Source organism: Embiotoca jacksoni, unplaced genomic scaffold (genome assembly GCF_022577435.1).
Source record: "Embiotoca jacksoni isolate LCO1_2020_lvr unplaced genomic scaffold, fEmbJac1.0.p SCAF_19, whole genome shotgun sequence".
Lineage (NCBI taxonomy): Eukaryota > Metazoa > Chordata > Actinopteri > Embiotocidae > Embiotoca > Embiotoca jacksoni.
This window is the reverse complement of record NW_027185329.1, coordinates 8,260,169-8,280,636: the sequence shown is the minus strand read 5'-3', so window position 1 is coordinate 8,280,636 and position 20,468 is coordinate 8,260,169. Positions and strand designations below refer to the sequence as shown.

At 42.8% G+C, this 20,468-nt stretch overlaps 1 protein-coding gene across 4 annotated transcripts; it reads left to right on the top strand.

Moving 5' to 3' along the window:
• The first annotated feature begins 530 nt into the window (after window positions 1-530).
• crtc1b (CREB regulated transcription coactivator 1b) lies at window positions 531-20,456 on the top strand. Of its 4 annotated transcripts, none has more exons than XM_069153354.1 (14): window positions 531-681; window positions 2,889-3,005; window positions 3,523-3,650; window positions 4,719-4,778; window positions 5,032-5,126; window positions 5,656-5,726; window positions 5,810-5,853; window positions 6,766-6,989; window positions 7,776-7,927; window positions 8,101-8,337; window positions 8,991-9,077; window positions 12,711-12,797; window positions 12,886-13,060; window positions 13,481-20,456. In XM_069153354.1, exons 1-14 carry the CDS (start codon window positions 556-558, stop codon window positions 13,690-13,692), a joined length of 1,815 nt encoding a protein of 604 aa, XP_069009455.1. In that variant the 5' UTR covers window positions 531-555; the 3' UTR covers window positions 13,693-20,456. The 4 variants fall into 4 exon arrangements, with proteins under 4 accessions (XP_069009455.1, XP_069009454.1, XP_069009457.1 ...); XM_069153353.1 differs by having other exon boundaries at window positions 5,641-5,726; XM_069153356.1 differs by lacking the exon at window positions 2,889-3,005 and having other exon boundaries at window positions 5,641-5,726.
• Window positions 20,457-20,468: the final 12 nt, after the last annotated feature.

The window sequence follows — 20,468 nt, the reverse complement described above, 5'->3', positions numbered from 1 at the left end:
AGAAACTAGAGAAAGTCTTTCTTCCAGCAGCCATCAGTCTGTTCTGACACTGATAGTGAACATTAACAAAGGATTAATATGGTGCACGATTGCATATCTCAGTGTGAATTCACTCTTTGAACAACTACTAGTGTCTGAATTACATTTTCTACTTGCAGTGGGATCGCCCGTTCATACAGTTCATTTATTACTAACACAGATGCATCCCTCTATGCAATTTATTCATTGCTTTGAAACTCTGTACTACTATATGCCCAATAAAGCTTCAAACCTTCCTTTATTTCATTTCATCATTTTAAATCGCGACCTGTCATTTCATTCTGTTTTATTGCATTTGATGTTGATATCCGTGTTTATTTATATCAAGCATCTAGGGCACACCATTTCCCTTGTGGTGGTTCTTATTTAATCTGAAACTCACCCTGCCTCAGACTGGCAGCAGTTGAAGCGAAAGGCGAGAGCATCAACAGAGCACGTTGACCGTGCGTGATGACGACACCAAGAGGCCTCCGCGTGGTGCGTAGCGTAACATTCCATTGAGAAGAAGAGGGAAAGATGGCGTCCTCTAACAATCCTCGCAAATTTAGCGAAAAAATCGCTTTGCATAATCAGAAACAGGCGGAGGAGACCGCCGCGTTTGAAGAAGTGATGAAGGACTTGAACATCACCAGAGCAGCACGGGTAAGACCTCCACCTCCCGCCTGTTTACATGTTGTTGCACCGCTGTTTTGGCAGCTAGCGACCACTGCGGAGATAAATCTGAACGTCGGGATGCTAAAAAAAAAAAAAAAAAAAAAAAGCGAAAGTTCACATTGAGCTGCATCAGTGCTTCACCGCCAAATGACGTGTCCCCGTGGCTGTTACAAGATGCCAGCGTTATTGAGACAGAACTAGCTGCTGGTGTGCAGCGTTAATGTCTGGAGCTGTGAATAATGTGCACCTGTTCTCTCTCTCTCTCTCTGTGTGTGTGTGTGTGTGTGTGTGTGTGTGTGAGCAGACACTGCTGACATGTCGTTAGCTGACATACAAATACGTCTGGCATGTAAATCACTGCATACTAACAAGTGACCAAAGTCAGCTGTATACAAACTAGACTGGAGCAATACTGGCTGAGATCAATGAGAGGGCTGAGGCAGCCAATCAGATGTTAACCAGCTGGGATTGTTTCTCTCCCCCCTCCTCTGGTTAACCATCCAACATAACCCCTCACATTCAACAAGGTAGCACGTTGACTACCTAGTTTTCATTGTGGAGACCATACGATAAATTCACCTCCTAACTGAATGAGCCACATGTCTGTGTTTGACTCGCTCCCTCACTGGCAGTTTAATTTAAAACCCCTTTAAGTAGCTGCAACTTTCTCGCCATACAAGAAGAGCTGCAGCGAGACATTGTTTGCCATTACAGCTGTGGATTAAAATGTTTATTAAGCCTTAGTCCCAGGGAAATCAATAACTAGTGATATTTGGGGTTAATCACCGAGGTCATTGTTATGTAAAGATGCCAGCCGTGTTGGTACTGTGAGGATTTGATGTGAGGATTTGCAGCTTTTCTCTGTAAATTCAAAACCTTTCGGTCTGTGACTGTCAGTGGAACAAAACAAGTCATTTCAAGACATAAACGTCTACAGTGGTCTATGTCTACGTTTTCGATATCTGACATTTTATAGATTAAACAATATTCAATAGTAAAGCCAAACTGATATATCCAGCTGATTTCCAGCCTATTGCGGACATAGCTTTATTGGCATATATATTGGCTGCAATGTGCAGATATGAAATTGTTTGGTTTTTTTTTTGTTTTTTTTTTACAGAGCATAATGCAGAAAAAGATGCTCGGGGTGAATTAACAATGGTCCTACTTGTGTTTTTTTTTTGTTTTTTTATAGTTAAAATGATTAAATTCACAGTGAAGTTCACAGTGTGGACAATAAACTGTAAAATGTTCTGCCTCCTTTACAGATCTTTGTCAGGGATCATTGCAAAAATGTGTGTTTATGTATACTGTTTATACCTGTACATACTTGCCGAAATGACGATATCATAATTCTTTATTTTTATTTTTTTACTCCTTAATTTTCAGCATCAGCATCAGGGCAAAAAAATACCCATTCCAATTTCGTCAAAATAATGTTGGTAAAAATCATTTTGAAGCTGAAACAAGAGTATGTTTGAATTTTTTTTTTTTAACTTTTCTCTGTTGATCAACTAATCAATGAATCACCTAATTGTTTTGTCTCTGTTGACCACAAAATAAGGACCACCTTGTTGCCAGGAAATGTTTTGGCTAATTGTTGGTGGGGTTGCTGGAAATGATGGCCACTCACCATGCTGCGTCAGTGTAAACCTGAGCTCTACTGTTATTTACTGCAGGGGGGAAAAAAATTGAATTAACTACTCAGTTTTATGGTCTCTGCCTGATTTCTTTGTGTTGCCATCCAGACATCCATCCATTGCATTAGTTCTGATCGTCATGAATCATACTGCAGTTCATTGTTGGCCTTCCGTCACCGTGTTTATTTAATAACATACATGACTTTTGTGACTGCGTTTTGTATTCAGACGTGGTTAATGTAATAGCCAGTTATGTTACATGGAAAGTCTGACTGTTGTTACACCAGCTGTCAGTCAGGTGTCCTTCACATCAGCTGCTGTGAGTGTTTTATTTGCTATGAAAGATGTTGTCTGCCTCTCAGTTCTTCATCAAACAGCCACATGTCTCGTCATGTTTCCACCTGTCAGTCGACGGATGTGTTCATCGTTCATGTCACCACTGTGGACCGGCATGCGTCGTTCATTTTCAGCATCTCCATTTTTTTTTATTTTTTTTTTTGTTGTGAATCGGATCGGTCATTCACTCATGCTTTCATGCAATTTTACTTTGCACAGTTGCAGTTACAGAAGACCCAGTATTTGCAACTAGGGCAGAATCGTGGACAGTACTATGGAGGCTCACTGCCCAATGTCAATCAGATTGGAAATGGCAACATTGACCTGCCTTTTCAGGTGAGCCCTTAGCCTCTCTCGGCTGGTAAATCAATGGTTTGTTTAGATCAGTGTGCCTTTCTCAGCTGTTGGCGATTAATATTGGATTGGCTGTGTGTAGTTTTGGTGAAACATTGGTTCCAAACAGATAATTCTTGATAAAGCTATTAAAGAAAGTCTGCAGGCTTATTTTTAGGCCTTGATGGCAGTAAAGTGTTTAGAAATGTCTTTCTGGTCAGAGCTGCATAATCCACCTGGTTTGATCATGGTTCAAGAGTGGAAGGAGAAAGAAGTGTACCACAAGGTATACCAGTTTTACCCTGCAGTGTAATTTGGTTACTAAATTTTAAAGTACACCATTGCTTGTCATGGCTTTCCATCTTTAAATACATTTGCCAACTCGAGCATCAGTATGGGGGGCCCCATGGCTTGACTCATTTTGAAATGAACACATTTGCGCCATGAATCCTAAGACATAGGTTGGCTGTGTTAAGTGAGCTGTTTTTCCGGCCTCACTCACCGGGTGTGTTCGCTCTAGAACTCGGTGCTGGATACCAGTCGGACAACCAGGCACCACGGGCTGGTGGAGCGGGTTTACCGTGACCGGAACCGCATCACGTCTCCTCACCGCCGGCCGCTGTCAGTCGACAAACATGGACGCCAAATATCCTTTCTTTGGAAGCGCGTGGGGATGAGGGTGTTTGGACTTTTGTTTTTGCTTCGGTCTGATTTTGCGTCCCAAGTCTCGCTTCCGGAGGCTCCCTCCTCACACTGGGCCGGACTCACACTTCAGTCAGCGGACCTCTAATAATAATTAAGGCTTGCATGTTAGGCTGTCTCATGTAAGTGATGAAATGATCCGAGTTGTGTTAGTCTGACACATCTTTTTTTTTTTTTTTTCTATCGCCGCTAATAAGAATATCTTTTAACTCTAAAATGTTTTAAGTTGAAAGATGAATAAACTTAAGAATGACTTTGAACTTGAGAAATATTGTAAACTATACGAGAGGATCCTCCCGCTCCGGCTTTTTATTTGCATCAGCCAGATACGTGAGACTTGATTAGCATGGCTTAGCTAACAAACGTAAGTAAATAGTGTAGTTAAAGTGTATTAATGGAAAACACTGAAATGATTTGGTTTTCTGAGTGTACTGAACTGAAGTTGAAACCTCAGTGGAGAATATTTCAGATCCCTGATTTCTCTGCATGTTGTGTAGCCCAGTTGTTAGGGTTGGGAACTGTGATTTTATATTGTCATCACCAGCGATCACTAACCCCTTTTAAATGAAAGAGTAGAGTTACATGTGCATCAAGGATCGCTGCTCGAGGAAAAACAACCAATATTTTTGTATTTAATCGCCATAGGTCGATCTAATCACCAGTTAGCACCAGTCTACCTCACCCATAACACAAACATCCCTACATGTAGCGAGATATCATCTCACAGCAGTGCTGCTCAGCAGACTGGGAACAGAGTTAAATGTACTGACAGCCTGACACTGAGCGATGATGACAGGATTATTCTTATTCTTAAATATATTCCACCATTAGATTACACAACATCAAATTAATTGTATCGCCGTTGTGTGTGAGTGTGTGTGTGTGTGTGTGTGTTGTTTGTTTATTGCATCTCGGGTCTTTGAGGTTGAATCCACCAAAAGGCATGAAAATCCAGATTATCTCAGATCCATGTTGTAATCCCCTCTGCTTTATAACCCTTGACTAAATTCACATTGACAGCTGTCCTTACAGCTCAGTTTACCTCTCCCCACCGCCAGACACTAGCTGGAGAAGGTAAGTCACCTCACTTTGGGCATTTGCCAAGATGTCACAGCTCACCTCCAAAAGTTAAGTGACACGGCTCTGTGCAGCCTTGTAGGTACAAAATATTTAAACACTCAACCAGCTAGAAAGAATTGAGCTGTATGATGGCGAGTAAAGGTGCATAACGGAAGGTGCTCTGTGATGGATGTGATGCTGGCACCTTGCCTGTTCCGGGGATTTGGCAGCGATTTTTGCTGACATCTCATCTTTCTAACACATACAGGACAAATTCGGACTCGGCCTTACACCAGAGCGCCATGAATCCCAAGCCCCAGGAGGTGTTTGCAGGGGGATCACAGGAGCTGCAGCCTAAGCGAGGTAAAGGAGGATCCAGTGACAAAGACACAGAGCCCGCTTTTGTTTATTAATGTGCAATGTCCTAATGCAGGCGGCAAACCTCAAATGACATAAAAGGCTTGATGTCACACAGAAGCAGATCTTGCCTGTTGGTGAAATATTTATAGAGTAAATGGATACTGATCTGGCACAGAGAAATGTTTCAGCATGCTGGTCCAGTCCTCTGGAGGGAAGTAACTTCTCTGAATGAAGCTGAATCAGGATAATCTGGAGAGGAAAATCAATAATTCACTGATTATCCATCGATTATGTCTTTTCACGCGTGAGGCTCTGCTATAACGATGCCAAGATTAGCTGGCATCCATTCACTGTCTGGTGGTCACCTTGCTATTTTTAGACTCTTAGGGATCTGGTGCACGCAGCACTATTCTGCATGACTGGCTCAGATATTGATGACTCATTTCTTGTTCTCTGATTTGAATTGTTTTGTACCTTGTTATGGCAAGCAACTGTGTCTTGCTGTTTCACTAATTAGTACTGCTGCTAACAGTGCCGGGGACGGAGAATTCAGAGTCATGTGCAGACAAGGATGCACAGAAACAGTTGTGGGATGACAAGAAGGTACCGATGGGACAGGGGAGGGCTGCAAAGCGTACACTTGTGATGCGAGATTTGCGGCTCACGATTACGTGTTTTATCCTCAGGATGATTCATCAGAGGCCAACACGTGTGACGTCCCAGGGATCAAGTGAGTGGCTCGAGGGTGTTGTTTCATTACACCACTGGAGTTCAGCAGCCTGTCAGTCGCACAGGAGTTGATAAGTTATGATATAAGACAGCTGGAAAGACGCATCAACATGTCCGCTGCGAAATAATCTCCATGGTGTTAAACCACGATTTATAAACATGCCAGGAAAAAGCCAACGTTTTCTGATCGGGGTTCAACTGATATCCGGGGCTCCTGCTAGAAATATCTTCCCCAGATTAATTAAAGGATAGTTTAATACAAGTGCTGCCACTCAGCTACAGATTTTGTCTGTATTTTGATGCTGGTAAAGCCTGCATTTGCAATTCTGATCATATATAAACCATGACATGCTTATCTCTTTTATTATTTAGTTTTCAGTTTTATGTTAAATGAATTAGACCTCATAAGTCTGCATGTATCTCCTAGATTTTACAACCATTCAGCAGGTGTGGCCGTCACCTCAGATTAAACTTCTGCTGTCCCTAAAATATTCTTATTAGTCTAACTGTAGTCTTGTAGTGTCTCGTGATTGTTAAAATGCTATTTTAAATGTGCTTTGATCTCAAATTATTGTTCAATTTCTTCCTGTTCTTTAATTTATAATGAATGTCTTTCACTGCACTTTCAAAATGCAAAACTAAGCACTTTATTTACTTGTCCTTTTTCTGTGTTTCTTTACACCTTTAATTTGTAAAAATATAATACAATTTAAGATTTAATTGAATTTAAAATACATTAAATGGCTTTGAAATTGCCAAATTTAAGTATCAGTTCCTTTTAGTTCAAAAATCTAAAGATGTATTAATTGGTCAGAGTTTAGTGCACTGTATGTGTCACGGTAAATAAACAAATGTTAATTTATCAGAGAAGCTTTTCTAATCAGTGATTGAACATGTGTTTCTTTTTTGATAGTATATTCCCATCACCGGACCAGGAGTTGAACCCATCTGTGCTCCCAGCTGCGCACAACACCGGCGGTTCGCTGCCTGATCTCACCAACATCCAGTTCCCTCCTCCGCTGTCCACCCCGCTGGACCCCGAGGACACCGTGGCCTTCCCCTCCCTCAGCTCAGCCAACAGTACGGGCAGCCTGACCACCAACCTCACCCACCTGGGCATCAGTGCTGCCAGCCACGGTGACCAGTGCTATTCCATGTCCGTTATGTGGGGAGGTCGACAAAAAAGCGAGAGAAACTGTCTACTTTAATTGATTTGACTGTGAACGGTGTTGGAGACCAAAAGTTTACCTTTTAAGATGGTTGCGTGTAGACAGGAGCTTCGAGTTGTGTTTGCACGCGTTCAAGTTATTTGATCACGCAGCAGTTTCTGAAGTAAAGCTCAAAAACATGTCAACAGGATTCTCAAAAGGCCAAAAAAACAGTGGGAATTAAATGCTCTGCTATCAGCTCCTGTAGCGTAAACACATGCAGCGCTGGCATGTGTGTGGAGTCTGGACCAGCAGGCTGCTGGCTGCCCTTTCATCGTTTCCCATCCTCTCTGAGATGATGATCGGTTTGTCCCAACAACATCAATGAGTCACTGCCTCTCATATTGGAATACATAATGTGTAAAAATGTCCAAATCCTCAGTGTGGGCACTGAAATCTTTGCTACATTGGTGTAATTTTACAGCCAGACCATTTTACATTTCCTGCACATGCATTAGCTGCACATAAATTGTGAAGTGTACAATGCAGCCTTGAAATAACTCCGAGGACACGGCGGGAATGGATGTCGTTCATCTCTGTGGTTTTGGTACATTTGTTCTGAAGTTTTGTTGAAATCTGGTTTAACAATCAGATTCATGGGCTGGAGTCACAAGTCTGAAATCGACTCGTAAAATCAGCTGATTGTTGCTTCCTCCTTTGTGTTTGTAACGTACACCAGTCGGTGCATTTTTAATTGTATTTGTTTCCTCCTCAGGGATCCCCACCTCCTCTCAGCCCACCATGACTGTAACGGCGCAGCGCCGGCAGCCGCCCGTGGTGCCGCTCACCCTCACCTCTGACCTCCATCTCCAACAGTCCCCACAGCAGCTCTCACCCACCCTGTCCTCACCCGTCAACATTACACAGGTAAAGGACCCCGTTACCTGTTTGGACAAGGATATGTCTCCACACCATGCTGATGTGTTTCTATAAAATGTGGTTGAAATTAGAGAGTTCGGATTACACTCGAACAAACCCCCGGCAGTTAACGCAGCATATATCGCACTTGATAGGACTGGTTTGTGCGCATCTCTCCGCAGGCGTTGCCAACAGAGTCACTGACCCTGGAGCAGCAGCTCTCCCAGTATCCCCTGTTCAACCAGCTGACGGCTCAGGCCCAGGCTCAGCTGCTCAGTGACCTCCAGAAGCAGCAGGCCCTGCCTCAGGGCATCCAGCTCATCACCTTGCCGACTCTGGCCTCCACCTGTAACGCCACCGCCACTGTCAGCAGCCCCTCACCAGACAGCCAGACCACCGCCAGCATCAGCGTCAGCTCGGTAAGAAACGACAAAGTCTGTTGAGAACGTGGAAGAAGAGATAAACGTTCGATGTCATGACCGGGGCCATTTTTGCTTATTCTTAAACTTCTGCTCACTTTGGCATTTCGTTGATCTGAAAGCGGTTCAGCTACCCAGAATGCATCCTAGTAAATATCTGCACATCCTTTTTATGCTTTCACACTCACATGTCATTTTGTAGAATAACTCACCCGATTAGCTGAAACACATCGTTACTCTTGTCTACTTGATATTATTACTTCATTCACTTTTAAGGCAGAACTTGAAATACGTTGTGATGTTAACATTTTTGCTGAGGAAAACACTTTTCTGATCCATTAAAACCCCAAACATTATTCTCAGATTTCCTGCGTCTCGCAGAGACGTACACCTTTTGACTATTCTCCATAACGCAACAACTACTGTAACATGACAGTTTAAGTAATGGCACTTTACATGAATGGTAGACAAACTGTCCAGCCACGGAGGTGCACCACAACGCACCTGCTGGTGCTTGTGAGTATTTCCCACCCTGAACACGCCACACACGATGAGCTGATTTCTAGGTTGATGCCCTTTCACATCCCATCCTTTGAGATTTGTGTGTGGCAGGCATGGAGCTTAGTGCCAGCTAACCCTCTTCCCTCCAACAGTACCGCAATCAGACTGGCTCACCAGCCACTCAGTCTCCAACCTCCCCAGTCTCCAATCAAGGCTTCTCCCCCGGAGGCTCGCCTCAAGTAAGGGCCCACCCACCGAGCTAGCTGCTGTCTGGGGAAGGGCTTCGCTCCTGGGGGAAAGCTAATTGTAGATGGATAGGCTGCTTTTCATTCTCTGTATCAGCAGTTAACCACCCATGCTGTCAGCAGCTGCATAACTCATTTCTTCATCACCGCTGTCACTGTTCACTGTGTGCATGATAACGTGGTGATCGTTTTTTTGATGGAGGCCCTGACCAATTGCCTTCATTGCGTGCACCACACGTCACTAATATATATGCGGTATCCGTCGAGTATCACGCCAAAGCGTACACCCGCCAGTCCACCAGAGGGCAGCGTGTCAGGGATTTTCCGTGCGAAGCGTCGAAATAAAACTTGGTTTAGGACAAAAAAATAGTTTAGGGATGGGTCGGGATTTTCGAATTTGCAAATAGTCTTTTAAAAAATAAAACATCTAATAGTTTGACTATTGTCTTGCCTTATTTTCGTTGTTTCTACTGCCACCTGTTAGTAATGTTACCGATGCTGAACGGTGGCATTTATGATTTGTTTTGATTAGATTAGACTTTATTTATCCCACAGTTGGGAAATGTAGTCGTCACAGCAGCATGTACACAGTATGAACAAATTTACACTTATGAAATAACCGAAATGAGATAGATACAAAGTTATTATTTTAGAAAAAAATAAGAGCAATAAAATAAAAATACACACACAGACTATATACACAAAAAAAACAACCAAATAAAATAAAGATAAATAAATACAGCTCGTACTGCACCTAAAAGCTGTTTGAGAACTGTCATTAAAACAACATACGGAGAAGAACACGTTGCCACCAGGCTCTGGAGCTTTGTTTGGTATAAAACTGTGTAGGGCTTTGAAATTAGATGCCACAGAGCAAACACGCAAAGGACATCGACAGCCGTCAAAATGTCCTGTGTGGAACTCCTTGGAAAAATAAACGAGCTGCAGTACTCTGCAGGTAACTCTACCACAGCTACGTACGGCGATTTGAGAGCAAAGCGGTCCATCCACGGATCAATAATCAAAAGTCCAGGTGAAGGAAGTTTGTTGTTTGGCTTGCAGAGAAAATGATCCTCGGCTCAATAATAGCAGGCGAGGGATTTCAAAGATTTGATGTTACTTTTTTGAAGCCAGAGTTTATGGTGCAAGTTGCTCTTTATGTGTGTACTTGCAGCAGCGGGGGAGAGGGTAGTGTCATGGGCGACTGAGTGAAATAGCTCTCGGCCAATGTCAAATAGTATTTTTGCTTGCAATGCCAAAAGCATTACGCAGACACGCTTGCCCTCTAGTGGAATCGGTGGTATGTTACACGCTCTGCCGCTATACTGGGCTGCCATATCGCATCATTCACAATGATATCAGTAAAAAAAAAAGAAAAAAAAATGTATATGTTGAAAATATTTAATATAGTAATATTGGCAATATTCCAACTTGTTGACATAAGGATGTCGGACCATAACAACGTGACGTATGTCGCGTGCATGACTTACGAAAGCGGCTATACTCTACACAGAGTTCATGCAGAGTTCTTATTGTTTACAGACTAGAACTGAGGAATCATTTTTGTTTAGTTTTTACTTAATATCGTATGTTGCTGCCACTGTGTATTATTGAAATGGATAATAACGAATTTTTCAGAGTTCTGTCATATCTAGATTACAATAGTCGCAGAAATACCCTGAAATATTGTGATATTATTTTACGGCCGTATCGCACATCCCCACTCGGATACATTTTTCTCATACACAGGAGATGAGCCGCAGCATCACGATCAGTCGTCTGAGATTCTGTTCTGCTCCTCGTCTAAAAGACAAACACACCAGTGATAATGTTCTTTACTGCGATCGAAGAGAAGTCATTTCTCTGAACTCTGACACTGGTACCAGAGATCACATCGATAACTTTGCTGTAACGCTTTTCTGAAGAAATGGATTATCATCAGTCGGTTGTCTTCTGCGAGTGTAAAACTCTGCAGCAGGTATTTGAAGCGTTGAGCAAGTTTTCATCTGCTATTCGCATACACACAAACACCACGCATCACTCTGTGCAGGGAAAAAAAACATCAGCGCTTCATCCCAGCTTCAGTAAAACATTTGGCAAAGACCGCTGCATGTGTTTTAATAATACACTTCACGTGTTTAGTGTTTTTAAAGGTGCAAGGCTACGTCACGACAAAAGGCCACTTCGAGAAAAGAAAATTACTTTGCGAGAAGGTGAAAATCACAAAGTAATTACCGGCACCGCTGAAAAAAATGTCCAACTAAAATATATTTTAAACCAGTTAAATTAATTAAAGTCGCCATGTGGAGTTTCTTGGACACAAACCAGTTATGCGACTCAAAAAAACCAAAACGGATTGTGTTTAGTGTATTTTCATATGAACAAATCCACTGAAAATATTTATATTTCAAATCCAGTACTGTTTACATACATTTTTTTTTTTTTTTCCTGCTCATGCTCGCGTGTCTTGCCACCACACTGCAGATCAGTAAAATAATGTGACGTCGGTTTTTTTTTTTGTGTCCGAGGCGTGTGCATTCCCGTCTTGTGTGCGCTGACGTTTACCAAATCACAGCCAAACGGTTTCATAGTGCCACCCGAGGTCAGACTGTCCACAGGGAACCTTTTCAAGTGAGAACGAACTTGCGCGTGTTATATTAGACGCGAATGAAAAGGAAGAAAGACGAATTATAAAATGTGCGGCTCAAATATAAACCCTTCAGATGGTGAGGTTCGGTGCACGGAGTCATGTCTGTGTTTAGAAATGATTTAAACTGGGGCTCCACCACTAAAACAAAAACGCCATTCACACAGTGTTGACTTTGTGTTCAGTGGTGCTTTTCTCATTGCAACAATATTATGAAGGGAAATTCCAGCATTTGTCAGCCTTGGGGGGGTGTTCTCGCTCTCTGTGACCATCCATCAGTCGCGCTAAGATTTTACTCGCATCCCCCCCCCCGTTATCAACGTCGAGGGAAGTCTGACTTATGAGCCACTGCAACTTTCCAAATAGACCTGACTGATCTCAAACACTCTGACCAAAATCTCCTCAGAGGTGGTGAGTCACATGTGACCATGACGGATTTTTTTTTTTTTTAAAACAGGCAGAAATATCAGAACAGCAACCAAGTTGAAAATACCAGAATTTCCCTTTTAATAAATTGGTTTGTGTTTGTTTCATCGTGAACGGGGCTGCCGTGGTCCACACATCACTGCACCGTACAGTGTCCCCGTCCACAGGGAGGGGACAGACCGCCACCTCATGTTCACACTCCCGTCCCATGTTTTTTTTTTTTTTTTTTTTTTAAGTTGTGGTAAACTTTGAATAATAAATCATCACAGAACGTCACCTTTTCCTTCTTTCAAGCTTCATTTCAGCCTCCTCTTGATTTGTAAACCGCGACAGCCCTCGTCACAAGAACCATTCGCTTTATTCGCTGCTCAGTCTCTTGCAGTTGCGTGACTTGGTGTTTTGCTCGTGTTTTTTTGTTGTTGTTGTTTTTTTGTTACTCCATCGCTGAAACGTCTGCTTGTGGACCTGGATAACCTCCCTGCTCGCTAATCTTGTTTGTTTTAATTGTCTTTCTCGCAAGTTGTTCTGAATTTTGTGGCTTACTTCTCCTCCAGCACATTCCCGTGGTGGGCAGTATATTCGGGGACTCCTTTTATGATCAGCAGTTGGCATCGAGGCAGACCAACGCTCTCTCTCACCAGGTGACACGACGCACAAAACAAGACAGAAGTGCTTTCTTCAGATCGTCACCGAACTCACTCTGGGTTGCGATTCTTTTTTTTTTTTTAGCTGGAGCAGTTCAACATGATCGAAAGCCCCATCAGCTCCAACAGCCTTTACAACCAGTGCTCCACCCTTAACTACACACAGGCAGCCATGATGGGCCTCACCGGGAGCAGCCTACAGGACTCCCAGCAGCTCGGCTACAGTAACCACGGCAACATCCCCAACATCATCCTAACAGGTAGCCACACACCAGCACCGTCCGCTGGATGCATGTTTAATTACATCCGGCGCGATCGAGAGACGAGAGACTGACTTCTGGTTTGACCCTGTTGTGCACATTCATGGTTGTCCTGAACGCTGGTTATTAGTGACATCACGGGTGTGTTCATTTTAGAAAAGTGGTTCAGATAACCTTGTAACAATGTCTTTTGTAATCTCTTTACACGCTGCCATTTAATAGTGTGTAAAATTTAAAATAATATTGTTTCAGGAGACCTATTCTGATTCACCTTATGCAGTCACTCTTTGTTTAGAATCGAGAGTAAAATATGGACCGCATTTAGGAATAATGTTTAAAATTGCACGCCACTGCTGGGAACTAGTCTGTCACGAGTGCCACCGCTTCTGACGTTCACCTGCTTCTTGCCAAACTCCTCAGTCACAGGCGAGTCTCCGCCGAGCCTCTCCAAAGAGCTCACCAACTCTCTGGCGGGCGTCGGCGACGTCAGCTTCGACGCGGACTCTCAGTTTCCTCTGGACGAGCTGAAGATCGACCCCCTCACCCTAGACGGACTGCACATGCTCAATGACCCCGACATGGTGCTGGCCGACCCCGCCACCGAGGACACGTTCAGGATGGACAGGCTGTAACGCAAGCTGCTGACCGTGGCCGGGAACAAAAGAGAGAAAAAAAAAAGGAGAAAAAAAAACCAACAAAAAAAATACCCACTTACACACACACTAACTCGTGAATGGAAAGAAACAAAGGGCAGGATGAACCCCTCTCCCTCGTTGCATGGCCGTCCAGCTGTCCGACCTCGCCCTCGACTCCGTGAAAGCCCTTTGAAACGATGCGCCACCAAAAGACAACAGGGAAAAAGACATCCGGTGGCTTGCCGGGGAATGGCCTCGCTGTCGTTTTGAATGAGATGCGTCGCTCAGCGCTTTCGCTAGCCTACTGTATTTACAGTGTACCATTACACGCCACATATGTTCCAAAAATGTACATTTTACAGGGTTTTTTTTTTTTTTTTTTTTTCTCTCTCTTCATATCCTCTACAATTTTTTTTTGTTTCGTTGATATTTGCTTGTAGCAGGAAGCTGCTAGGACGTTGGGCTAAACCGAACCCGTTATAAACGGGCGCGTTTTGGGGGGGGGGGAGAGAAAAGAAAAAGAAAACCAGCACAGCCGGTTGGCTCGTACCGTCAAACGAAATGAATCGGGTTTCCCCATCATGCCGATACGGCTTTCTATTTCACTCTCAAAGCTTTATTTTTTACAACCAAATGTTATTTTCATCACGTACTGTATGTTTTTATGCTTCGTGTATTTATATATGTTGTATTTATTTATTTGGTTAAAAGATTTTATATTCCATTTCCTAATTTAAAATTTGATGCCAAAATGCTGTCTGCGGGGGCATAGTGTGAAATTGCACTGATGTATTTTGTGTCTATTCATTGGTTCACTAACATATTTATACACGCGTTTACTGAGCGAGTCGGTTAACGAAGGAGTGCAAAACCTCCCCATGGTTGCTCTTTGGTGTTCGATGTGCCATTCTCTCCGACGTAGGACGCGGTCGACGATGCCATGCTGCAGCCCAACAGTCCAAATCCAAATATCACCCTTTTTTTTTTTTTCTTTTTTTTTTTTTTAGCAGCGCACCAGGAAACGTTGCGCGCTCCAGAAATGGGTTGGTTTTATGCCGCTTGAATTCACGTTTTTCGGAGGAAAAAAATCATCAGGTATTTCTATTGAACTAGAACGCGAGATAAACGCGTCCAAATTCATTTTCTTGCCAGTGAAAAGCCAATATATACAGTATATATATATATATATAAATACATATATTCAGACTGAACTTCTCCTCGGCGGAGGACGGTGTCTGTTTTTAAACGAGAGAACACTAAAAAAAAAAAAATCTTTAATCTTTTGAAGTCGTCACTGTGAAATCACCTGATTTTGCCTTACAGGAGTATTCTACTGTTCTACTTAAGTGTCTGACGTGACAACGTATTTTCGTAACTTATTGTGACATTTTTCTTGTATTTTGAGAGGAACTTTTTTTGGTCAGTGGTATTTGTGGTTATGTTGTGTAAGGTTCGACAAATCAATGTACTGTATTTTGTAGCGGTACACTTTATAGCCAAATTGTTGATGTTTTTTTTTAAAGCGGGGCGGAAAAAAAACAAGGCTGGAAAAAAAAAGAAAAAAAAAAAAAAAAGAAATCAAAAGGAAGATTGAAAGTATTTGAGAAGGAGTGCAATTATGGGGAGGCTTTTTGCTCCTTGACGGGGAAGCTCTAACAAAAAACAAATGCTGCTGACTCTCGGCACGGGTCAACGATTACAAAAATATCCTTCCCGAGCGTTGGGCTTATTGGTCGATGCAAGAATATTTAACAGCATCAATCCCTCCAAATGGTTGTTTTCATAAGATGCAAACTTCAGTGTTCAGACTTTACAATATATATATATATTTTTTTTTGTTTGTTTGTTTTTTAGACTGCACCACAGACCTGTCAATCAAACAGATACCCCCCCCCCCCCCCCCCCCCCCCAAAAAAAAAAAAAAAAGATTCCGCTCTTTAATGCCTAACATCTTATTAATGCTGGGATCATTTTCAGATGGACCACCAGAAAAACTAACAAGTAGGGACTTTAGTGAATGACATCATAATGAAATGTTGAAAAAAAAAAAAAAATGTCTCGACTTTGTATTTCATGAGAGAAGTAAAATTGGAGTCTCGGGAGCTGAAGGTGTTTTGGAGCCGGCTCCCGGTGGCCCTCTTTGAATTTGCAGTTTGAGGCACTCCTGCACCGGCCTAACTTTTCAGACCTGGAAGCTAAACGTCTACGGGGGGGGGGGCTACTTTGACCTCTCGTCTCGACCTGCACCATGTGACGGGCGTTTACTTTTCACGCCTCGGAGAGGCCAACCGTCACGCCGACAAGCTGACCTCTAGTGGACTGGCGGGTGTATTACGCACTTTGCGGTGACACTGGGCTGCACAGAAACCAACAGGGACCGAATATACAAACTAAAATCGCCACTCTGTCAACTCCGAAGCACGTTCGCGGCGTTCATCTCTAACGTCGTCCGTGACGCAATCCCTTTTCGCCCAAACGTGTAGAACAAATCCTGTCAAACCAACAGCCACCTCGCATCCGGTGCCAATCAGTCCGCCTCGGCCTTTTGTCAGAGTTTCCCTGAGAGTCGTGTGGAGGTCTGTGGGATCGCGTTTGGTATATTGTAATGTTTGTGTACAGACGTGCTAATCATTTACTTACCTGAAAGCGCTGATGGGAAGAGTGCCCCTCTTTCCCACCCCCCACCCCACCACCCCACCACCCCTCCCCCCTTGAAAAGGAATCATGTTTGGTTTACGTCTCCAGTTGTACAGTTTGTTTCAGTGTTTATCGCCTGCTGTAAACCTCCGTCGACGGTTTTGTTTTGCCTTCAACAGATCTGTGATTCCTATGCAAATGAGACAAAAAAAAAAAAAAAAAAGGAATACGAGTCTTAAAGGAACAATCCATCTCGGATGTTTTAGTGTTGTAACGCGGGAGTTAAGCTGGATTTATTCATCTGAAATGGTTTAACGGTGGAGGCTTTTTACCGCTGCAGTGGGAAATGGGAAATGCTGGTAGAAGACGAGCAGACGATTGAGACCAACACGAAGAACTGCGATCTGAAGAAGCCATTCTCAATTGTTGCTCAATCAAAAGTCCCAAAGATTGACCCTTTGTAAACCTTTTATTTTTAATTTGGTCAAATAAGATACAGAATATAATCTACGAGTATTTCAAGGGCTCCAAAGTCTATCACAAAGTAAATGATGGCCTTCGGTAATCAATGAATGTCCAGCTCGGTCGCCGTCTCCTTTTCAGTCCCCGGACAAATTTATACTCCGAGATGAAGGTACGTCTCTTTTGGAGATGTTTAGTACTTTAGGAAATGCAGGCGGAGTGTGAGGACAGGACGTTCGGGAGCGTCGCCGGTGTTGCTACGACAATCAATCGAGAGAAATCGCACCCTGAAATTTGAGTCCAGTTGTACGACGGTGGAAGCGTAAATCCAGTTTTACTTTGAAATTCGTTTTCTTCTTTTTCGCACTTACAAATCCCCCTAAATTCTCAAGAACGCCTTTCCCCTTCGACGCAGAACGCAGCGCTGCCTCTTTTGCAGCGAATTCCTTTGTGTGACTGTTCGACATCGACGCACAATTGCTGCCCGTCCTCTCTGATCCTAAAGGAACTGATGTCAAATCGGACTCCCTGTTGCCGTTTCAGATCAGTGTAACATCATTGATTAGGGGCAGGGAAAATGAACCGATCAAAAAAAAAAACACAAAAAAAAAAAGCAGGATCATTTGACCGGAAGCTGTTTTCTTGACGTTTGTCGCTTGACGTTGGATTTTTCCTTTAAGTCTCTGAAACAAATGTGTAGAACTTCACAGATTCGACGTCTCCGACGGTTTTAAGTGTTCAAAACCTCTTCAGTCGTGATTTCGTGTCACCTCCTTCCTCACATCCCGCTGAACACTCGCCCTTCACGCTGACCTTGTACATACGCTACAGCTGAAACGAAACGCATGACTACGCCGACAGTCAGAACCTCCTAAGTGAAGGCCTTCTATAGCTCCGCAGGTTTGATTTGTGTAACATAACGCGATCGCAAATTCTCAAATGGATGCATGTCTGGGTTTCTCCTGTGCGACGGCGAACTCCTGTTCTGTGACTCTGTTACCTCCATCTCTGTACAATGCTACTTCACGAATGATAAAAGAATGTATTTTCTGTGTCCTAGTTTTAGCCTGTTGCCAAATGACCCGATGTTTTGGAGTTTTTGGTCCCGTCGCAATCGGACCAGGCTTCTTCTTCTTCTTCTTCTTCTTCTTCTTCTCCTCCTTCTCCTTCTCCTCTCTGCTCTTCAGTCGGCCCTTTCCCTCCTCTGAAGAATCCGACTGTTGCTTATTCCAATCTCCCTCCTCCTCCTCCTCCTCCTCCTCCTCCACCTCCAAACCGTAGCATCTCTCTCGAGTGTAAAACAGCTGATTCGCGTACAAAAAAAAAAAAAGACCCCACAGTCGATCCTCTTCCTCCTCCTCTCCGTCAGCACGGCCTTTTTGGCTTTCTCGAGAAAAAGGATGCAGGTTCTGTCTTGCCGAGGTTGCAGATTGCACTGATCGTTGGCATATGTGGACTTGAATCTTCTGAAGTTTCTGCGTTACGCAGTCAACTGCATGACATGATAGACACGTCGGGCGGAGTTTCCTCCCGTGTTCTGTACAGGACTCTCGCTATGCTGAAGTGGAGTGTGTTTTAAGATATCAGATATGATTGTTTTTTTTTTGTTGTTGTTGCTGTTGCTGTTGTTGTTGTTGTTGTTGTTGCCTATCATGTCAGGTTCTGGACTGGGTAAAGTTTTTGTTTGTTTGTTTTTCGTGCAATGTTTTAGTCCACTAGTTGCTTCGCACTTTATTTGTGACTTTCTGGCTTTTTGAGCAGGGACTGTTCTGCCCGATGTGAATGCTGACTGTTTCGCACCAGATGTATAACTCCTGAGATATTTTCATGTCAGAGAAAAGATGAATTCTCTATTTTTTTTCTTTGTAAACTACATTATAGCTCGTCTTTTTTTTTTTTTTTTTTTAAATCTGTGAAGATTTTAAGGGGATGCAAAACCAGAAAGGGCTTACTCCAGTGCAGCTTACACCCGTGTTGGAAAGGAACGGCGCTCTGAATGTATTTCTTTGTCGGTCATTTCTCCCCCCCCCCAACGTTGAGTTTGAGCGAGTTCGTACGCTGGGTCAGATTTATTGTAGTTAATTCCAACCTCGAACACGCTCAAGTGAAAGCAGTTTGTATCTTGACTTCAACCACACGTACTGCCACTCACAGGTGCTGCAAAAGGTCTCACTACAGGGAAGTAGCGCAAACTCTTAAATGTTTAGGTTATAACTCTTCTCCGGCACGCCGTGCTTCATCTAACACTTCCAGCCGCCCGAAACATCTGGACGAGGAGGATAAAGCGTGTCATACGGGAGAGGAGTTTTTATTTAGGTGCAGTGAAGCTCACGCTGGTCTCTTATGTACGCGTTGGAAATGAATGAATCGATGAAGGGTTTTCTAACAGCAGGCGGAACACCGGTTAAAGACTTGACTTCAAGTTAGTCTGCTAGTAAACTTCCGAATGAAGCGAGGAGTTAAAAAAAAGAAGAAAAAAAAAAAGGCAGTTATGAGAGTAAAAAAAAAAGTAAATGTTCTTCACCAGAGTTGAGGTTAAGACTGAACTGTAAGCTGCAGGTTCATTTTTTTCAAACATGAGATGCACACATCATCTGAAATGTATCCACTACGTCTTGTCGACAGCTTAGTTTTGACTCGTCTGCTTGTTTTACTCTGAGACACGACCGACTTAACTTCTCGACCCAACCTCCTTGATGTTGTGTTGAAAAGCTGAACTTCGTCTCGAGCTGAAAAGGCAGACGCTCGAACAGGAGTCCTGCGTGCAAAGGTGTGTCCTCAGTCCCAGAATAAAAGGAAAGAGCTGCTGCTCCGTCTTTACCGCTTGTTCCCAGAGTGTTTTAGGCCTGAATAAAACGTCCCTTTAATAACATGGGTTTTTTTTTTTTTCTTCTAAATGACTCAACCATCCACTGAAACGTGTAAACGGCTCTGGAAAACCAGTTTAAGTTCAAGCTTATAGTGAGAATAGCATTATATCACTGTTGTCCTGTAAGTCGTAGTAAAGAGATCTGTAGTTATTTCTTTGTTGCCATGTGATTCTTCTTACGTGACCATTTGTTTATAAGATGAAAGAAAAATGTCAATTAAATTGAATGTGGAAGACAGATTTTTTTCTCTGCACATAGTCTTTGATTTGCAGAATATGCTGATTAAGAAACTGTCCAGTGTCATTTTACAACATCGCAGCGTGTTGCTGTGGACATGCATGATGTTTCAATCCTGTTGTATATTGTCTTTGCTATCGTTTCTATTTTGTAATCTGTATTTCCAAATGCAAATTTAAAAGATTATTTTGGATATGTGCATGCTTGTGAAATGTTCAGAATGTTGATTTCCACTAAAAGATGTTGAGTTTGAAAAAAGTCACGTCTGTTACTTGAAATCAAATGGTTTGGCCTTTTGTGTGGCAGCGTTAGTATAGCGGGGCTTCATAATTCACATGTAATGATATACAATACATCTCATTAACAGCGAACTTTCCTAGAGTCTCAAAGACGCTTTTCATGACAAAATCAGGCACTTTTTTTTAATTTTTTTTTTTTTTTTATCATCTGCATTATCAAACAGAATTTACAGGTTTAAAGAATAATTTTACCGATGCATCTGACATCTTTTAATTTAAAGCTGCTTCCAAAATAAACTATTTTACTTTTACTTAATTGTAATGAATC

What these genes read in the sequence shown, in the direction of transcription:
- crtc1b (XM_069153353.1), top strand. Translation starts at nt 556, where the DNA reads ATGGCGTCCTCTAACAATCCTCGCAAATTTAGCGAAAAAATCGCTTTG. An exon ending in CCAGACACTAGCTGGAGAAG is followed by an intron (nt 4,779 to 5,031) that starts GTAAGTCACCTC and finishes TAACACATACAG; the next exon opens with GACAAATTCGGACTCGGCCT. An exon ending in AGTTGTGGGATGACAAGAAG is followed by an intron (nt 5,727 to 5,809) that starts GTACCGATGGGA and finishes TTTTATCCTCAG; the next exon opens with GATGATTCATCAGAGGCCAA.